Source organism: Carassius carassius, chromosome 10 (genome assembly GCF_963082965.1).
Source record: "Carassius carassius chromosome 10, fCarCar2.1, whole genome shotgun sequence".
In the NCBI taxonomy this organism is placed as follows: domain Eukaryota; kingdom Metazoa; phylum Chordata; class Actinopteri; order Cypriniformes; family Cyprinidae; genus Carassius; species Carassius carassius.
In genome coordinates this window covers 4615508-4633635 of record NC_081764.1, presented here as the reverse complement: position 1 = coordinate 4633635, position 18128 = coordinate 4615508, and the positions used below count along the sequence as shown (strand labels likewise).

At 37.0% G+C, this 18128-nt stretch overlaps 1 protein-coding gene across 1 annotated transcript; it reads left to right on the top strand.

The window, feature by feature from the left end:
- Positions 1-4924: 4924 nt before the first annotated feature.
- Positions 4925-8111, top strand: LOC132151568 (transcriptional regulator Myc-2-like). Its single transcript, XM_059559768.1, has 3 exons — positions 4925-5209; positions 6059-6601; positions 6721-8111. The coding sequence occupies exons 2-3, from the start codon at positions 6070-6072 to the stop codon at positions 7278-7280; spliced, it is 1092 nt and encodes a 363-aa protein (XP_059415751.1). The 5' UTR covers positions 4925-5209; positions 6059-6069; the 3' UTR covers positions 7281-8111.
- Positions 8112-18128: the final 10017 nt, after the last annotated feature.

Sequence of the window (18128 nt, the reverse complement as noted above, 5' to 3'; positions counted from 1 at the left end):
ATAGTAAAGCGCATATTTGGATACAGTCTTATGGTAAAATTTATGATCATTTTTCATCATGCATCAATGGGCTGAAAGAAAGTAAAAAGTACTTATACCCTGCTTTCTGACCCAGATGGTGACATGACTGACATACTCTTATTTCCTTAGTTTCCTTAAGAAAGAAGGATGAAGGTAAGTCAGTAACAGTCTCACAGGAAGATGATTCTATCTGCTTCTGGTGAATTGTTTTTTTCCAGTGAGCTATCAGTTACAGTCTGTGACTCCAGATATGCCAGAGCATCATGTTCTCTTGCATGATGTTCTCTAGGACCCCTGAGGAGCAGCATTTTCACAGTTCAGAACCCCCCCCCCCCCACACACACACACACACCACGCGCTTCTAAGGAAAGTTGTGGCTGCTTGTGTTGCAACGCTTGATTGCCTGCAGAGAATAGTGTTAGGTGGTGTTTCTTGTTATCTTGTTTCTCTTCCTGCCCTTGCTGAAGATGACAATAGTATCAGCGGGAATAGTAAAACCACAATATGCCATTTTAAACACCACTTTCAACATCTTGTAACTGGGCTCGAAAAGCTTCTGCCCATCCTGAGTCAAGCTATTCTGAGGTAAAATTCACAAGAAGCAAGAATAGCTGAAGTCGGAATGGCTTATAGGTAGGGCTGGACGATTAATCGAAAAGTAATCAAAACCGAAATTCATAACCTCTAACCGACGTAATTTTCCCATGTCGGTTATTTCGGTTTTTGTAATCCTGTTAACACTTCCCCGTTAAAAGCATACTAGCGCGTGTGTAGCCACATGACTCTGCCCCGTCCAGTCAGTGGCATAAGAGCAAAACATGGAGGTGAACGCCGGTTCAACACATAGTGATGGCGCACATAGTGATGTAATCGCTTGAATTTGGACATTCAAGCGATTAGATGATCGGATGTGTATTATTATATCGAGCTACCATGTTCGCGCAGCTGCATTGTGGCACGAACACTCATATAAACAGTAGATGTGAAGATCGCCTGCACAGAGGAACACGGAAACTAGTTGTCAGCGCTGTCCTGTGATTTATCACTAAAGTAGCTTAGAATCTCAAAACTTATTATAACATGTTTGAGTGCAGTGCACATGAAGCACAAGCGCGTGCACAGAGAGCAGCAGTCGCGCTGCGGGTTCCCGGTTTGTGTCCATGTTTTGTGTATTTTAACTGTAGAAAAGGTTGTTCCGAGTCGAAACTACGATACAGAAAACTACATCAGTATATCATCATAAACGCAGCCGTTTTTGTCTTACGTGAACATAAACAGATGAGAAAGAAAACACACGTGCAGTATTTTCGCTTTAAGAGACAACAGCCTAATAAACGCGCTGCCTGTCATTAATGTTAATCAAAGAACAAAAGAAAATCATTCACTGATCTTAACTGAATATATTTAATAACTTAACTTGATTGATTAATCTTTATTTTATTTATAAAAAGAAAACTATGCAGTATTTTTAAACTTTTAATTACAGTTTCTGTACCTGAAATTTTGTTTAGTTGTATTTATTTATGATATTGCTAATTGATTTGTTTGTTCCTATCTTATTACTGACTGTTTACTTGTCTTTAACACTTTAATATTTGAAATTTATATTAATCTAGTTGTTTTTGCTATGGTATTTTTTTAATCACAGGCAAAATTCCTCTTGCAGTGTTTTGTAGGCTGCTGATTTTTGCTCATGTTATTCAGCTGCAACAGAATGCTTTGTAAAAATGTTTGACATCTAAATATTTGACTTTTTTTATATTGGATTTTTTATTGAAACTAGGCATCGATAAGAATCGGAATCGATGAGCAGAATCGGAATCGATAAAATTCAAATGATACCCAACCTTAGTAAGAAATGTTACGAACATAGATAAAATAACTGCTGATAGTCAATCATATTTACAGTACAAACCTTGTCAGTGAACTATGAGGGCAAAAAAACAAAACAGAAACAAAAAAAAAATCGTTCATTAATCGTAATCGAGGTAAAATGTTCAATTAATCGAGGTTTTGTTTTTAGGCCATAATCGTCCAGCCCTACTTATAGGCTACCCTTGTTCTGCCAAAAATATTAAGAATAGTAGGCTATTCTATTCCCAATTCAGGATGCTATTTTAAAACCAGTTCCAAATTGGCACAAATAGGTCAAACTTGTTTTAAAATTTATAAAAATAATAATAAATTTTGCTTTTATGCTTTTTTGCTTTTATTTTGCTTTTATTTTGCTTTTATTTTGCTTAAATAATAATTAAATTTGCTTTAAATACTTTAGTTAGTGACACAATCAAGATGGATAGAGTTTCCAATCTTCTTTCACTAAAAGCCATGAAGGATCATATTTTAAATGCACTAACAAAAAGAAATAAAGCAAAAACATTGTCAATTAAAAAATGATTTTTTTTGCTTTTATACTGTGTCATTCTTTCATTCACAAAAGCAAAAGTGTGCAGTTATCTGTCATCAATTGATGATTCATTTATTTGAGCTCACTACATTTCATGAGTGTATTTTTTTAAAAAGTAAAACATTTTAATTTGTGCATTTTTAATTGACTCTTATGGGGAAGTTTGACTCATAACCCTAAGGTTGTGGGCTCGAGTTTCGGGCAAGCAATACCACGATTAAGGTACCCTTGAGCAAGGCACCGAACCCCTAACTGCTCCCCGGGCACCGCAGCATAAATGGCTGCCCACTGCTCTGGGTGTGTGTTCACGGTGTGTGTGTGTTCACTGCTGTGTGTGAGCACTTTGGATGGGTTAAATGCAGAGCACGAATTCTGAGTATGGGTCACCATACTTGGCTGTATGTCACGTCACGTCACTAAATTGATTATAAGAAGTTTCAAGCTGCCATAAAGAAGAAAATAAAATATAAGGGAAAGTAAACTTTGCTTGTTAACAAGATGACAGTGTGTGGACGTGGTCTTTGCAAACCTTATGCTTATCTTTGAATGTCTGTCTAGACAGGTTCTCTTTTTATACAGTCTTGATAAGAGAAAAAATAAAACCTCATTGGAAGTGTGGCTTTAAAATTGCAACATTTTTTTAAGCAGTGCTGATGAGGCAATCTACAAAACAATGGGATTCTTTGTTGAATGAAAGCCATTTAAATTCCACATCTAAAACATGTAGCTGGACAACATATAGAAGCTGTTTTAGAGATAGCTAGCAATATGAATGAGTGATGTAAGACATTTAAACAGTCTTGGACTTCAAAATGCCTCCCATTGAGTTTAACAACCACATTACCACCACAAACCGGTCATACGATAAGATTTCTCTAGAAGGTCTATCCCAGACAAATCTGACATGACGGATTACAGTGTAAAGTTAAACATTAATCAAATAAAATAAAAACTTTGTGTAATGTAGGTTGGGATAAGGTAGCAGTATGAATTTAGTGTATAGACAACTGATCTGGCTGTTGCGTGTCATGTGCATTAACTTAATACTAATTATACAATTACTGAGCACTGCTCTCCAGTCCTTGTCCATTGTGCAATATTCATGTCATTTCATTAGTGAGTATACAAATATTACATTTATGCATTGAGCAGACACTTTTATCCAAAGTGACTTACAGTGCATTCAGGGTATACATTTTAACCTGTACCAGTGTTCCCTGGGAATCAAACCCACAACCTTTTGAATTGCTAATGCAATGCTCTACCAAGAATCCACAGGAAAATGGCACAATTTTTTTTTTTTAAAGCATTCTGGCTCAAAGTGTGAAAGATACACTAAAGGCCTGGTTCATACACAGAGGTTAGATCCGGGGCTGGCAGCTGAGAAGTGAACTGAGCGATGTCGTAATGCTGTACATGTGTTTGGAGTTCACTAGGTCTTGGTGCACTAGCCTCATTCAGTGGCCTCTAGGTGGCAACATTTTAGGACATTCAAAAAATATGCAGTTCTTTCCATTTAAGCAGTGTGATTTACTTATGAGCTCATTTACCTAATGTGTTGTGTTGTGTATTCTGAATTATCAATACATTCAAAGTCAATCAAAATTGCTGCATAAAATTTTTCAACATATATTGTTGGGTAGGCCTTTATATATCTATTTAGGCTACCTTAGCCTAATTTGATAATTTCATTAAATACTGCTTAAAAGATCGTAGGTGTTTTGGAATGCCCTGAAAATCAAGTTGCACTAGAATAGTCTAATAAATTAGTTTTTTAAAGTGCAAAACTCCTACATTGTCTCTTTAATACGATAATATGAAAACTGCTTACATACTAATTATGTATAATAAATGCAGTTTAAACAAGTTTAAGAAGAAGTAGAGAAAAAGAAGTAAATCAAATTGTACAATTAACTTGCGAGAACTCTATTTTCTCTCTCGTTGTTGCATTCTGAGGTCAGCAGTTGTAAGGAATGCAGGATTCCGCCCATATGCTGAATTCACGGGATACTCATAAATCATTCCCACCTGAGAAGAGGGGGTTACCCTGCACGTGTTGAGTCGGATGCGATTCTTTTGTTATGTAACCAACGCCTATATCTTCCTCACATGCCTTACAGTACCTCCAAAGTTAATATTTTTATCCCTTAAGTCGCGCGAGATCTGTTGTAATTGTGTATATAAGGAGTGTCTGTTTGAGAACAGTATGTCCTTGTTTACATACATTACCCGCCAAAACAGACCACAGCACAACGTGATCGCAGCTTTCGTTCTCCTTTTTTTAATCTTTTTCTTTTTTTTGTAGACACTATCACTTTAGCAAACCAGAACCGGCATTTGTGAACACACGTGTGTGAGAGTTACAACCCCCTTCTTTTTCTTGGTATTGTACGGTTCATTGAGTACGAGCGCTCCGCGAGGACTCTAGATCCCTCCTATATTCCCTTAATTCCTCCACGGCTATTCAGCCGGTTTTCCGTGATGGTTTTTATTGCATATAAAGCTACAGACTATAATAAGTCATAATTACAATAAGTGTTTTCATTCAACATTTGTCGAATTATATTTGGCGCGAGTTTTCTAAGCGGAGGAATTAAAGGCAGTACATCGTATCCGTCGCCACACCCTCACACTGTGTGAGTTTCTGTTGCGTGGCCACTGACATGCAGAAAAGAGGATCTGCGGGTTTTCAGCGTTTTTTAAAACCATTTTATAAACAGTTATTTTAGATTGCCAGGCGGTTTCCGTCGATTTTATTCGCCATAGTGTTTGTAAAAAAAGGTGAGACGTTACTTTTTTTATTTTTGTTCTTTCGTGCATGTGGTGTGTCTACCGGCTTCCTCCATATGATATTGCTAGCGTTACGTGAACCTCTCGCTTACTTTTGCAGTGCATTCCTCGTGGAGAAATTAGTTAAAGCGTGTTGGAAAGTTGACTGTCTCAAACTTCAATTATCTTGTGCAGTGTCTATATATCATAAACTGTATAAAACTCGGTATGTATACACAAGTATCAGCTTAATTCTTTTTAAATAATACAATTTTTAACAGTTTGATAATTCCTGCAAATACGAAACATTGGTTTTTAAGTCTGTTTTTATCATGGCAAAACTTGGAAACGCGTGTGGGTAAAATCACTTTAATCAATGCCATAGAAATATAGAAAATAAGCTTTTGAATATATTAACGCTAGTAGTGTCGATGACATTGTCAGGCAAAATAGTTGCATACATGAAGTGGAAATTCTTTATAAAATAAACATGTTTTAGCTCAGTTTGGGTTATTAGCATTCAAAAAGTCAAATGTAAGATTTTACTTTTTTTTTAAATGTGAGAAATTTGGCGTGGAACAGAACAGCTCTCGTGCGGGACCTTTTCAGCTGTTCTGTGACATCACTGCTCTAGTCGCACAGCCCCGCCCATTTGGGCGGAGCCACATAGTAAACATGAATAAAAAAGAACGCGCGAGCCGGGCAACTTTACAATCGGCAGTGCATAAGGGCAACACTTCGCAGGCCGTTTAGAAACGAGCCGCTTTTTACTCGCAAGCTGAAAGCAAGATTGGACTTTTACTTTTGGATTCACACGTTTTCTCATAATAAAGGATTCGTTTCTCGTGCGTTTTTTGACAGGTTCCGCGAAGATGTTGCAGGCTTGTTCTCCATCCCACGATTGGTTCTGCGACTCCGAGCCGCTGCTGTTTGATGATGAGTTCTGCTCGAGTCTCATGAAGGACCTGCAGTCCATCCCCACGCCGCCCCAATCCCCTCCGATGAAAGCCGGGCTCGCAAAGAGGTTATCTACGGTGGATCAGTTGGAGTTAGTATCTGAACTTTTAATGGAGGACAGCGACTTTCTCAAGCTGGACTGGAACTTTACCGGCAGCGCTACAGCAGCGGATTTGGATCCGCTCTCGGAGGACTGTCTGTGGCAAACAGACAAACCAAACGAGGATAAACTCTCAGCTGTGCTCTCCACGAGCCCCTTGCTCTCCAATATTGACACTGAGATTTTTGCCGAGATCGCCGGCTCTATGCTGGACTGCCACAGTGTGGCGCTCGCCTGTCAGGCTCTGGAGAGCGAGGACTTACCGCTGGACATCCAGGAGCAGATCGAGTCCACATCTGATTATGGCTCACTGTCCACTGTAGAAGAATCATCCACAAGCGATTCTGGTGAGTCTTTTTACTCGCATACATTTTTTTATGTTATGATGGAAAGTGTTTTTTCTTGTAACCAATTTAAACCATTTTAAGATTTCTTTAACATAGTTTTAACTGTTTGTGTTCCACAGAGGAGGAGATTGATGTTGTGACCGTCCGGCGGTCGAGCACACTGACTCGCTCTCAACACCAGCAGCAGTTGGAGGACAGCAGGCGTGAGCAGCAGCGTGCTCTCAAGCGCTGTCACTTTGAAATCCAACAACAGCACAACTATGCCGCCCCAAGGCCCGCCTCTCCTCCGCCCCCTCCCTCCCCTTGTTCTGCACCCCCTCTCAAACGCTCTCGAGGGTCTGGAGACTCCCACCGAAGCACGCAGAGTACCGGACGCTCTCGCAGTCTGGCCTCCCGACAGGGGGTGGACACAGAGGACGAAGAAGAGAGACGGAGGTCACACAATGTGATGGAGAGGCAAAGGCGCAACGAGTTAAAGAACTGCTTCCTTAGGCTACGTGACAACGTCCCCGAACTGTCCAAAAACGACAAGGCGTCTAAGGTGGTAATTTTAAAGCGGGCTAAAGAAAGTATCAGAAATCTGGAAACAGAGAACCGGAGACTGATGCAGAAGACAGAGAAACTTCTAGAACGACAAGAACAGTTGAAAGCCAGACTGAAACGACTCAAGAGGTTGTGAAGGTCTGGGACTAAAAAAAACCACACCGGTTTCATAGCTAGATATTGGTTTAGGACCCTGCTGGTTTGAGGACTGTAACACTTGTGACTGACTGCAAAGACTTCAATGTCTCTGAGGAGATTCTGGATTTTTCCCCGTTTGGAAACATGCATGGTCAATGCAAAAGAACGTTCTCAGTGTTGTGACTTTACATTGTGTTAAAGTCATTTAGTTCTTAAGTCTTAATATGAAGCAGTTTCATATACTGTATGTTGGATGTAGATAATCAGTTAAAAGCATTGTTTGCCTTGAAAAAGAAACCCTAGAAGATCCTCACACATTCTACCTTTTTGTTCTTGGCATACACTTCTTGAAATATTTTGGGCTGGATCCAAAGGTTGTGAAAAATAAGGGGTTGAATGTAATTTGCAGATGATTACGTTTTTATAGACTAAAGTTTGCATTTGTTGATGTTCAGACTGGAAAGATAAACTATATTGGATTCATGTTCATGCATAGCTTGTATGGTTGAAGTCTGGAGTTGTGGAGTGTATTCATACTAGAATCTCACTCTGTTTTGACTCCACGTGTCTTTACTCTGTCAGTTATTGTATGTTCCCTCCCATTTCTATGTTTATCTACCTCTATCAGGAAGAAACCTGGCTATTTTATTGCCTTCATAATGGCAACTGTATAGAATTTTTTTTTCATGTAAACACCACCTGTTAAATATGTATGATAAGTTATTTAGGCTTTTTCTTGGTTTATTTGCAAGTAAAAAAAAAAAAAAAAAGTTCTGTTCATCTTCAACTGCACTTTGTTTTATAAAGTAATAAAGAATGAGCAAGATGACTTCTTGTTAGGATCTATTTTTTTCACTGGGACCATGCAGAAAAAAGATTTCAAGGTGTGGTTTCTTCACAGGTGAAATTGCAGGCACACACAGTTGCACAAGAATAAAATCTTTAAAGAAAAGCAGGAATGTCTTGAGTGATGGAATGTGGGTCAAGGTGAGGGGGTGGCAGGGTTGACATTTGTTGAAAGTCTAAAGGCCCTGATTGCAGTGGGTCAATAAAACACCAAAGTGTATGAGTTGCCGCATTGAAACACTGAGCACAAACTTGCCAAATGGTCTACCGATATTAGCTTTTTGACAGCTGATGCAGATGCAATATCTTTGAAAGCAGGGGGGCAGATAGCCCATTTAAAGCCAATAAAATTGTATTATTTAAGAAATTTGAAATAATTTGACAATGGATTAAAAAGCAAATGTGTAAAAAACATACTTATACTTTAGATGGCAAAGTATTTCTCACATTTAAAAAGGAAGCAAACACTGTAACCAGGGCACTCAGTATCCTGGAAAGATTGTGTGCATTGGGAATCATATTTTTCAAATAAAGCCAGGGTAACACTCATTTTAGATACAGCACACAGTGAAAATGACATGAATATGACTGGGCAAATGCATAAAGCACTTCATAATTTAAAATCATGAGTGTAAAGATTAAAGCATTCAATTAACATGGACAGACGATCACACAGAGAACAAGCGATCATGCAGGATAACAATGCACACATCCCAAGTTCTCACAGCTGGATTCTACTAAGTTTGCAAGGTTGTGAAATGAGATATTAATTTGTCCTTCAAAGATTTGTTTAAATGATATAAATGGGTATTTGCTTAATGCTGATGGCAAACGAGAGAGTATTATACTGTTTGCCTTTCTATTACAAATAATATAAAAGCATTAATTATAATACTTTCTGTATACAATAATTCCTTTGTTTAATCGTTCTATCTGATTATTAGATAGACTTCTATTTGTATTGGCAGACTCTCAGCGCCGTCAAAATAAAAGTCCTGCCTTGAACAAATCTGCCAACCAGAAAAACATAACTTAAATAATATAATACTGGCCTTGGCGATATATCAGTTGACCATTAATCAGAATGATTTCTGAAGGATCATGTGACACTGAAGACTGGAGTAATAATGCTGAAAAATAAGCTTTGTCATGACAGAAATAGAAGTACATTTTAAATACATTTAAATAGATATAATACAGCATTTGTACTTCTAGTGACCTTTATCGCTTCCCTCAGAAAAAGAAGCAAGTCCAGGCTGAGCACTGACGGTTTTGCAACATGTGTCAGAACGGGTTTTAGACCTCCATTGCTTACTCTCCTTTCATCTTTTGTGCTTAAACCTGTTGGGTCATGGATGCTTTGCAAAGAATTTAAGCAAAGTCTCCTGACAAACTGCATTGTGAATTCCGCATTCAGTCTAAGATGTAAATGTGCTGTCATCTGGCCCCTGAACTGTTCTGAAGTTGTAGACGAAAGCAGACAATGTGAGACCATTACGAAAAAAGACGAGATCTGGAAAAAGAAACTGCTCGTTTCACATTTAAGTTTCAGTCATACACCTTCATAATTCTTAAGGGTCTGTGGCTGAAACAGATCACATTTCATAGAAAAAATGAGAGTTTCAATAAGCAAATATGCTTCAACCATTCAATTTAACACAATGTTATAAATGCTAATATCAAAAGTTGCAACATCTGTAGGAGGGTTGAACACACACGTCAGTGCATGTTAAGCTTGTGTCCCGAGGCTGTTCAGTAGGAAGCAAGAAAACATCCTGACAAGGATTCCAGAGTGTTTCAAAAGCTCATCTTTAAACCAAAGCCCTCCAAAAACACAGGGAATCACCTCAGGTCTGATCCTAAATAAGAGAAAAAGATAAAGAGATGAATATCTATTTACTTTAGCGATCACACCCATCTTTCTTTGAAAACTGGTGCTTCTACCAATCCACTTAAATACATGACCAGAGGAATCATCTTTATTTCTTTTGCATATTGAGTTTTATTCAAGAGGTGGAATAACACCTTAAAAATCATAATTTAATGCATAAATTAATTACCATACACTCTTAAAAATAAGGGTTGATTATCGACATCGACATGATGGTTCCATGGAGAACTTTCCGTTGCACATAAGGTTCTTTATATTAGAAAAAGGTTCTTTAGATTTTTTTAAATGTTCTTTGCAATAAGAAATGTGGTTATTTTTAGAATGTTTCACTGAAAGATTCTTTGGGGAACCAAAAATGTTTTTTTTGCCTGGCATCACTGTGAAAGCCCCTTTTTGGAGTCTTTATTTTTAAGAGTGTATTTGCTGAAAAACGTTCATCCAAAGTTATGAATTTTTCTACAATCTTGCCATATTGTGCCTTCTGTGAAAGTGTTTTTATCATTGTTTGGGCTTTAGCCTGTTGGTCTGATGTGGATTGACACTGTTGGGTTTGCTTTCATCACACTAAAGTGTCTATGGCCATATGTTCCCTCGCAGGAAGGTGACAAGAGACGGGAGCCATGTTTGCGCTGGGACATTTCACCTTCCTGCTGTCATTAAGACATGAAAGCAGATTTTAGAGCTGAAACAGCCTCTTTAAAGAATATTGACCATAAAGGTCACAAAGACATTCATTCATTAATAATTAATTCCAAATAGGTCAGCATCCTCCCAAAACATTAAAATGCAACCATTACATCATGCAAAAGGACCTAGAAAAGCCGAACTTGTATTACTTAAGGGTTAAAATGTGATTTATGAAAGTATTTTACATGCACAACCTACAAGGAGTTATTTCAGAAATGCACTTTCAGAATTATATAAGTGACACATAAATTTGATTTTCAGACATGAATGACCGCTGGCTGTTTTTGGAGAAGTTGCTTTTTGAGAGGTAGCAGTCACGGAAGCACACAAAAATGCCAAATAGCCAGAGAGATCCACACGTTACACTGACACGTGAGGCTTTTCGGAGTGGTAGACAAGGACAGGTGTGAGATCTGTTTGTGGCCGGGATACACTCTCTGGGGTATGTGGAAGGGGACCGACCTGGATGCATGTGTGGAGCTGGGAAAGTATTTTGAAAACAGGTTCAGATCAATGCATCTGTGTGTTCAGCGCATGATTTATGAAGACACACCACGCACCAACCAGAGGGCTAAAGTAAGTCAATTCCATAGCAACATCTTCCCGCCATTAGAAAACAGCACCCAAATGAGTTTTCAATAAAGAGGGTCTTTAAGAGGCCATTTGCAAAAACAAAAAAAAAAAACAAAAAAAAAAAAAAACATTAAATTAAGCCTTGGGATTAATGGTAATGGTTTACTTATGTTTGGAATACACTACACAAACGTTGAACAGATTTTTGCCCTGATTTGCAGTCTGGATGATTCAATCCAGTCAGAGGGTATCAAACATGTTTGATATTTTGAGCCGATTATAAGAACATCTCCTATAACGAGGCACATATTTCTGCATTGAGTTTGTGGTATTTGGAATGACTTGAATGTCTGGTACCATGTGGTCCTCAGGATTTTTTTCAACCTTTAAAAGGATAGCTCAGCCAAAAATGAAAATTATATCATCATATACCTACCTCCATGTTGTTAAAAAAATGATTTTCATTCTTCTACAGAACATAAAATATATTTTAAAGAATGTTTCTACTGAATTATGTTCATACAATAAACGTCTTTCACCCTAATGAGACTTTCACTTCATAGAAACAAAAATATGTCAATAATATATATAAAAATGTTCTAGTAAATCCTAACAATTTGAACCATTCCTTTAACTTAAGAAGTGCAGGGCAATATAACTTACATGAATGTAATATGAAATCAAAATTTACCCTGTTAATACACTTCATCGAGCATGATTCATCAGTTGCATGTCTTTACAATCTCATCAAAAAGTAATCAACTTTTCCATCTCCTCCCTTCCAACTGCCTGCCATAAACTAATCGCTTTTCACAATCAAATAAAAACCTTAAGGTCTCATTCAACATTTTTCCCCCACTGATTATCTTATTTCACTCTGAAACACACTTAACATTGTGAAAGTACAATGGAATTTGAACACGGTTTCATGTTGACTTTAACACATCTATGGTACTCGAAGCCTTTGGACTTCAGCGGCCATCAGACAACTTTATGTCTTTCAAGAACTGATGTTGTTATTGCCATGTAAGCAGTTATAGATGTTTCAGATATGGACCATTCACTGAGTCTTTTACAGATCGAGCTTGTAGTCAAATTAGTATAATTTTAGCTTCAAGCACAGCCTAAAACACTTAATCTTATCAACTCAACTAAACCTCACTGTCACAACAATTAATGGTTTTAGGGATTTGAAAGAAACTTCCCTGCAATTTCAAAACAAAGTGGCTTAATCTTAAACCCATTTTAAGTACATAATGAATTACACTCAACAGATCTCAGATCCATGTCTTTCTTTGCTTTGTTTTGGTGATGAAATAAAAAACTTAGTTTTTGACATTTCACCTGAATTTCTTTAAAATTTGGTGCATAAGGATATACAGAACTAACTAACCAGCATATCTAAACTAGTTAATCATAAAGCAATTAAAATAGCCTTGACAAGGGACTCTAAGTATCATATAAATGATGTTTACACTGAAGCTAAATTGTTTGCAATCACTATTTATGACTTTCTTTACAATCAAACTAGTAGAAGAACAAACAGACACTACACATCGATAACCTGCTTTTAAGTGTCCTTGTACCTTTTGGTCAAAGATCTCTAATCCCAGAGAGAAGAGCATACGGGCGAACAGAGGTTTTAGGGTCACCCCCTAATGAAGCCTAATCCCCCAAAGGTTAAAGGTCACTGTTTATCCACTTTCCTGGGCATAAGAAGGATCTTTCTTTTGTGGACGTTAAACCTCCTTTTTGTCTTGCCTTCAGAGCATAATGAGAGTCCAGTCACAGTGAAAGAAATGCAGGGGTAATTAGGCGTAGAAGCCAATAGGGTTTCATTAAACATTAATGGAATTTATGTGGATTATTTCAAGTATGTCAAATTGTGTCAGAAAGATTATTTCACATAAAGGCTTTTAAACTGACAAAGGAATGATAAAAGCTTGGGGTGACATGTTAGCCGCTTTGCACAATATATTTCTTTTTATTTTCTAAGGGCGCCAAAACGTCGCTCGACCGGTTGGGTCACACGGGTATCTCACATGCAAGCAAAGAAACACACGTTTTGAGAAACTGCTCTGTGTTTTAAAGCGAAAAGAATGTGAAGTGGGGTGCATGCTGCCTATCAAGAAAAAGATGAATCATAAATCACAGGACCTTCCTAGAATCTTCCAAGAACTTCCATTGTTGAGGGAGCTGCTGGGCCCCTCTCCCTCCAGCATGAGGCCTTTCTTCAGGCCGTTTCCTTCACCATGGGGGGGCTTCACCCCTGAGATTCTGTAGGTGTGCATGTCTGTCATCTCAAGAATGTCCTGCAGCACATGTATGTACACACGCAGAGAGTTTAGGGCACACACTAAACCTTATATTATGCATAAATCTGAAAACAGAAACAAAGTATTCAAGTGTATGCTTAAAACTGAAAAACATCTATTTGCCAAAGAAAAAACCTTAATGTAGTGTAAAAGTATGTATGTATGTATTTGTTTTACACAATGTTAAGTTTTTTTTTTTGTGACTAATATCTGTGTGTGTGTGTGTGTGTGTGTGTGTGTAAACCTAAGTACATACAATATTTAAACATTTATTAATATAAATATTTTTTAAAAGTTTAATAGTATAACGTGAACTTGTATATATTTTAATATATTTGCAATCAAAATATATTGTTCGAAACATATCTGAAAAATACATTTATTCAATATAATATATATAAAAAATTCACAACTGAAGATACAATACAAAATAAAATTATTATTATTATTTTTTTTTATATATATATAATTGTTTTTCCCTGTGAGTTTTACTGAAAAAAGCACTGATTTAGTATTCTACTCTGTAATTATAGTATAAATAAAAATGATAAATAATAAAGGTTGTCTGCTCTAATGCCATCTATAATTTGTTTACAGAAAAAAAAGTGGTAGATCCTTCACTAAGGATCACTGCGTACACAGGCTTAAATATGAGGGTTTATTGGCTAAATTCCTGCTCACCAGCATTCTTTCCCTTCATTTCTCTGAATGAAACACATCTGTGGGCAAAACTGGCACAATGAGAGCTGAATATGACCATGATAAGACTGTAAACCTGTGAGTTTTGTTTTATATTTCAGAATTAGGAATTTAGAAATAGGAAGTAATGTGCAGAAAAGAAAAGAGAAGTAATGAGAAGGTGTGACAGTGGGGGGAAATGCTAATTTGTAGCTGTGGACAAGTGCAATGTTAAAAATAATGCAAAAGCATCATGTATTTCTGCTCATTAACAAGGGAAGTTGTTATGGTACACGCATGTTTGCATGTGAAGAGTTGAAGTTTTGCATCATTCTGTTGACACAAACACACCCAGTATATTTGTTCAAAGGTTGGTCATTCTTTAAGAGTCAAAGTCCACATTTTGTACATAGTGTGCGACCTGGACAAAGGCAACTGAGGTGAGATTATATGAGGTCTTTAAGGGTTATACGTTTAGCCTGAACTATTAGCATGGTTTAAAGACATGTTGTTCCATCTCTCTCTCCAAATCCTTTCCAATCCTCTCTCTATAAAAAATGTAATGGAAAAATATATATCTCAATGTATAGACATATTGTAATTTTTGTAAACTACATAGCAATATTTAGTTTCACTGTTTGCCTTTATATGACAATAAACACTCTCTATAGGATGTGTTTGAATACAACATTATTGTCACTTTTCTTAGCATTTTCAATTTAGTATCGTCAAGTTACCAACTTATGAGTAAATATATATTTTACACAATTCTGTGTATAATGGCTTGAATATTGGCAGGTCGACAAGAAGGATGTATTGAACATCACAGCTGATATTACAGTTTTCATGTTGTAAATGGAAAGTGAAATAAAGGGCATTGTGTTCAGAAATATGCTATATTTATTTATTAATCAATTACTTGAAATTGACTAAATCTGCAGTCCCTAAGCAGGAAAAAAGCTATATACACTGTAATTAAATCATCCATTTATTAACATACATAAAACATCATGCCTAAAGCAAAAAAAAAGAAAAGTAAAAAAAGAAAATGTAAAAAAAATTACAAGTAGTAGTAATACAAATACAAGCAAGCTGCATTATAATAAATGCTAATACACCTCAAATAAATTAATGTTAATGAATAATGGTAAAAAAAGTTTTTCAACAATCATATATTTGGCTCGTCTTTAGTCATATTTTTAGTCATAACTTAAATTAATCAAAGGTGGATTACTGTCTAATGTTATTTTGTAGTGTGTCCTAAATACTGACAGCTCTTACAGAGAAGTCTGTGGCCCTATATTGAACTTCACAATAATTTGCTGTATAGCCTGGTAAATATAGTATGCATGCAGAATGTAGTCCATACTGCACTCACAACAACACACAGAAGAAACAATACAATTAGTATGCTGAACATAGCCTAGACCAGCAGAAAAAAAGCTATTCAAAGTATAGTCGCTCCATCTGAGTGTGTGTTCTCTGGCCGTCTCTGCCTAGCTAATAGCTCATGACAGCCTGAGGTCTCGCCCTGTCAGCTCCACCTGCAGGGGTCTGGCCCAACGCCTCTTCAGGGTAATTGTTCTGCCCCTTCTCAGGCTTTAATCCCTTCCCCCAAGAATGCTACTGAGGGCCAAGGTGTGTGAGGGAGAGAAAGAGGAAGAGAGAAAGTGTGTGTGTGTGTGAGGGAATGCAAGAGCAGTTGCTGTTTCAAACTAATTATAACTGCATGCCAGTTCTCCACAGCAGCTCAGGGACACATCTACACTTTATCATGACACCAGCTGAAGAACTGCGAGAATGAACTATTACATAACACTAATGTGTAGCGTATATATGTAAGATTTAAAACCTCTTTTACCAGATAAAAATGACAGTTAATGCACAAAGCTGATGTTCTACAGTACTTTTCAATACTCTACATCCTCACAAAATTAGTTATAAAATTAAAATATTTCAAAGATATATATATTTTTTCAATATCATGCCAATTTAATTTAACAGCATATTATAAGATAATTCCAAAGCATCAATAAAAAGAACGTAAATAAATAAAAGTGCTGTATTTTTTCTTTGATGATATGTGGTCTATAAGTTATTCTTGGTGTTTCATTGCTATGTAGCTGCTAGTTCATTTTTTACTAGATAAAACCAAAAAAATCCCAACCAAGTGTCTATATTCTTGTCACTAGAAATGTGTCATGTTTCACTTTCAGTATTAGTCTATAGTTTTTTTTTCTAGCCCCATCAGATTGCTTTATGATTAAACAAATAATTAAAACAAATATATAGAATAAACTAAACAAATATAACTAAATATAAAATATAAATAATATACAGGTGCATCTCAATAAATTAGAATGTCATGGGAAAAGTTAATTTATTTCAGTAATTTAACTCAAATTGTGAAACTCTTGTATCAAATAAATTCAATGCACATAGACTGAAGTAGTTTAAGTTTTTCGTTCTTTTATTTGTGAAGATTTTGGATCACATTTAACAAAAACACATTTTCATCCCAACAAATTAGAATATGATGAGATGCCAATCAGTTAATCAACTCAAAACACCTGCAAAGGTTTCCTGAGCCTTCAAAATGGTCTCTCAGTTTGGTTCAGTAGGCTACACAATCATGGGGAAGACTGCTGATCTGACAGTTGTCCAGAAGACAATCATTGACACCCTTCACAAGGAGGGTAAGCCACAAACATTCATTGCCAAAGAAGCTGGCTGTTCACAGAGTGCTGTATCCAAGCATGTTAACAGAGAGTTGAGTGGAAGGAAAAAGTGTGGAGAAAAAAAAAGATGCACAACTGTCCGAGAGAACCGCAGCCTTATGAGGGTTGTCAAGCAAAATCGATTCAAGGAATTCAGTGAACTTCAGAAGGAATGGACTGAGGCTGGGGTCAAGGCATCAAGAGCCACCACACACAGACGTGTCAAGGAATTTGCTGAACCACAGACAACGTCAGAGGTGTCTTACCTGGGCTAAGGAGAAGAAGAACTGGACTGTTGCCCAGTGGTCCAAAGTTCTCTTTACAGATAAGAGCAAGTTTTGTATTTCTTTGGAAATTAAGGTCCTAGAGTCTGGAGGAAGGGTGGAGAAGCTCATAGCCCAAGTTGATTGAAGTCCAGTGTTAAGTTTACACCGTCTGTGATGATTTGGGGTGCAATGTCATCTGCTGGTGTTGGTACATTTGTGTTTTTTGAAAACCAAAGTCACTGCACCCGTTTACCAAGAAATTTTGGAGCACTTCATGCTTCCTTCTGCTGACCAGCTTTTTGAAGATGCTGATTTAATTTTCCAGCAGGATTGGCACCTGCCCACACTGCCAAAAGTTGGTTAAATGACCATGGTGTTGGTGTGCTTGACTGTCCAGCAAACTCACCAGACCTGAACCCCAGAGAGAATCTATGGGTTAATGTCAAGAGGAAAATGAGAAACAAGAGACCAAACAATGCAGATGAGCTGAAGGCCACTGTCAAAGAAACCTGGGCTTCCATACCACTTCAGTAGTGCCACAAACTGATCACCTCCATGCCACGCCAAATTGAGGCAGTAATTAAAGCAACAGGAGCCCCTACCAAGTATCGAGTACATGTAGAGTAAATGAACATACTTTCCAGAAGGCCAACAGTTCACTAAAATTGTTTTTTTTATTGGTCTTATGAAGTATTCTAATTTGTTGAGATGTGAGACAAAATCATCGCAATTAAAATAACCAAAGACTTAAACTACTTCAGTCTATGTGCAGTGAATTAATCGAGTTTCACAATTTGAGTTGAATTACTGAAATAAATGAACTTTTCTTAAATGAAATTGAGATGCACCTGTATATACACAAATTATGAAAAA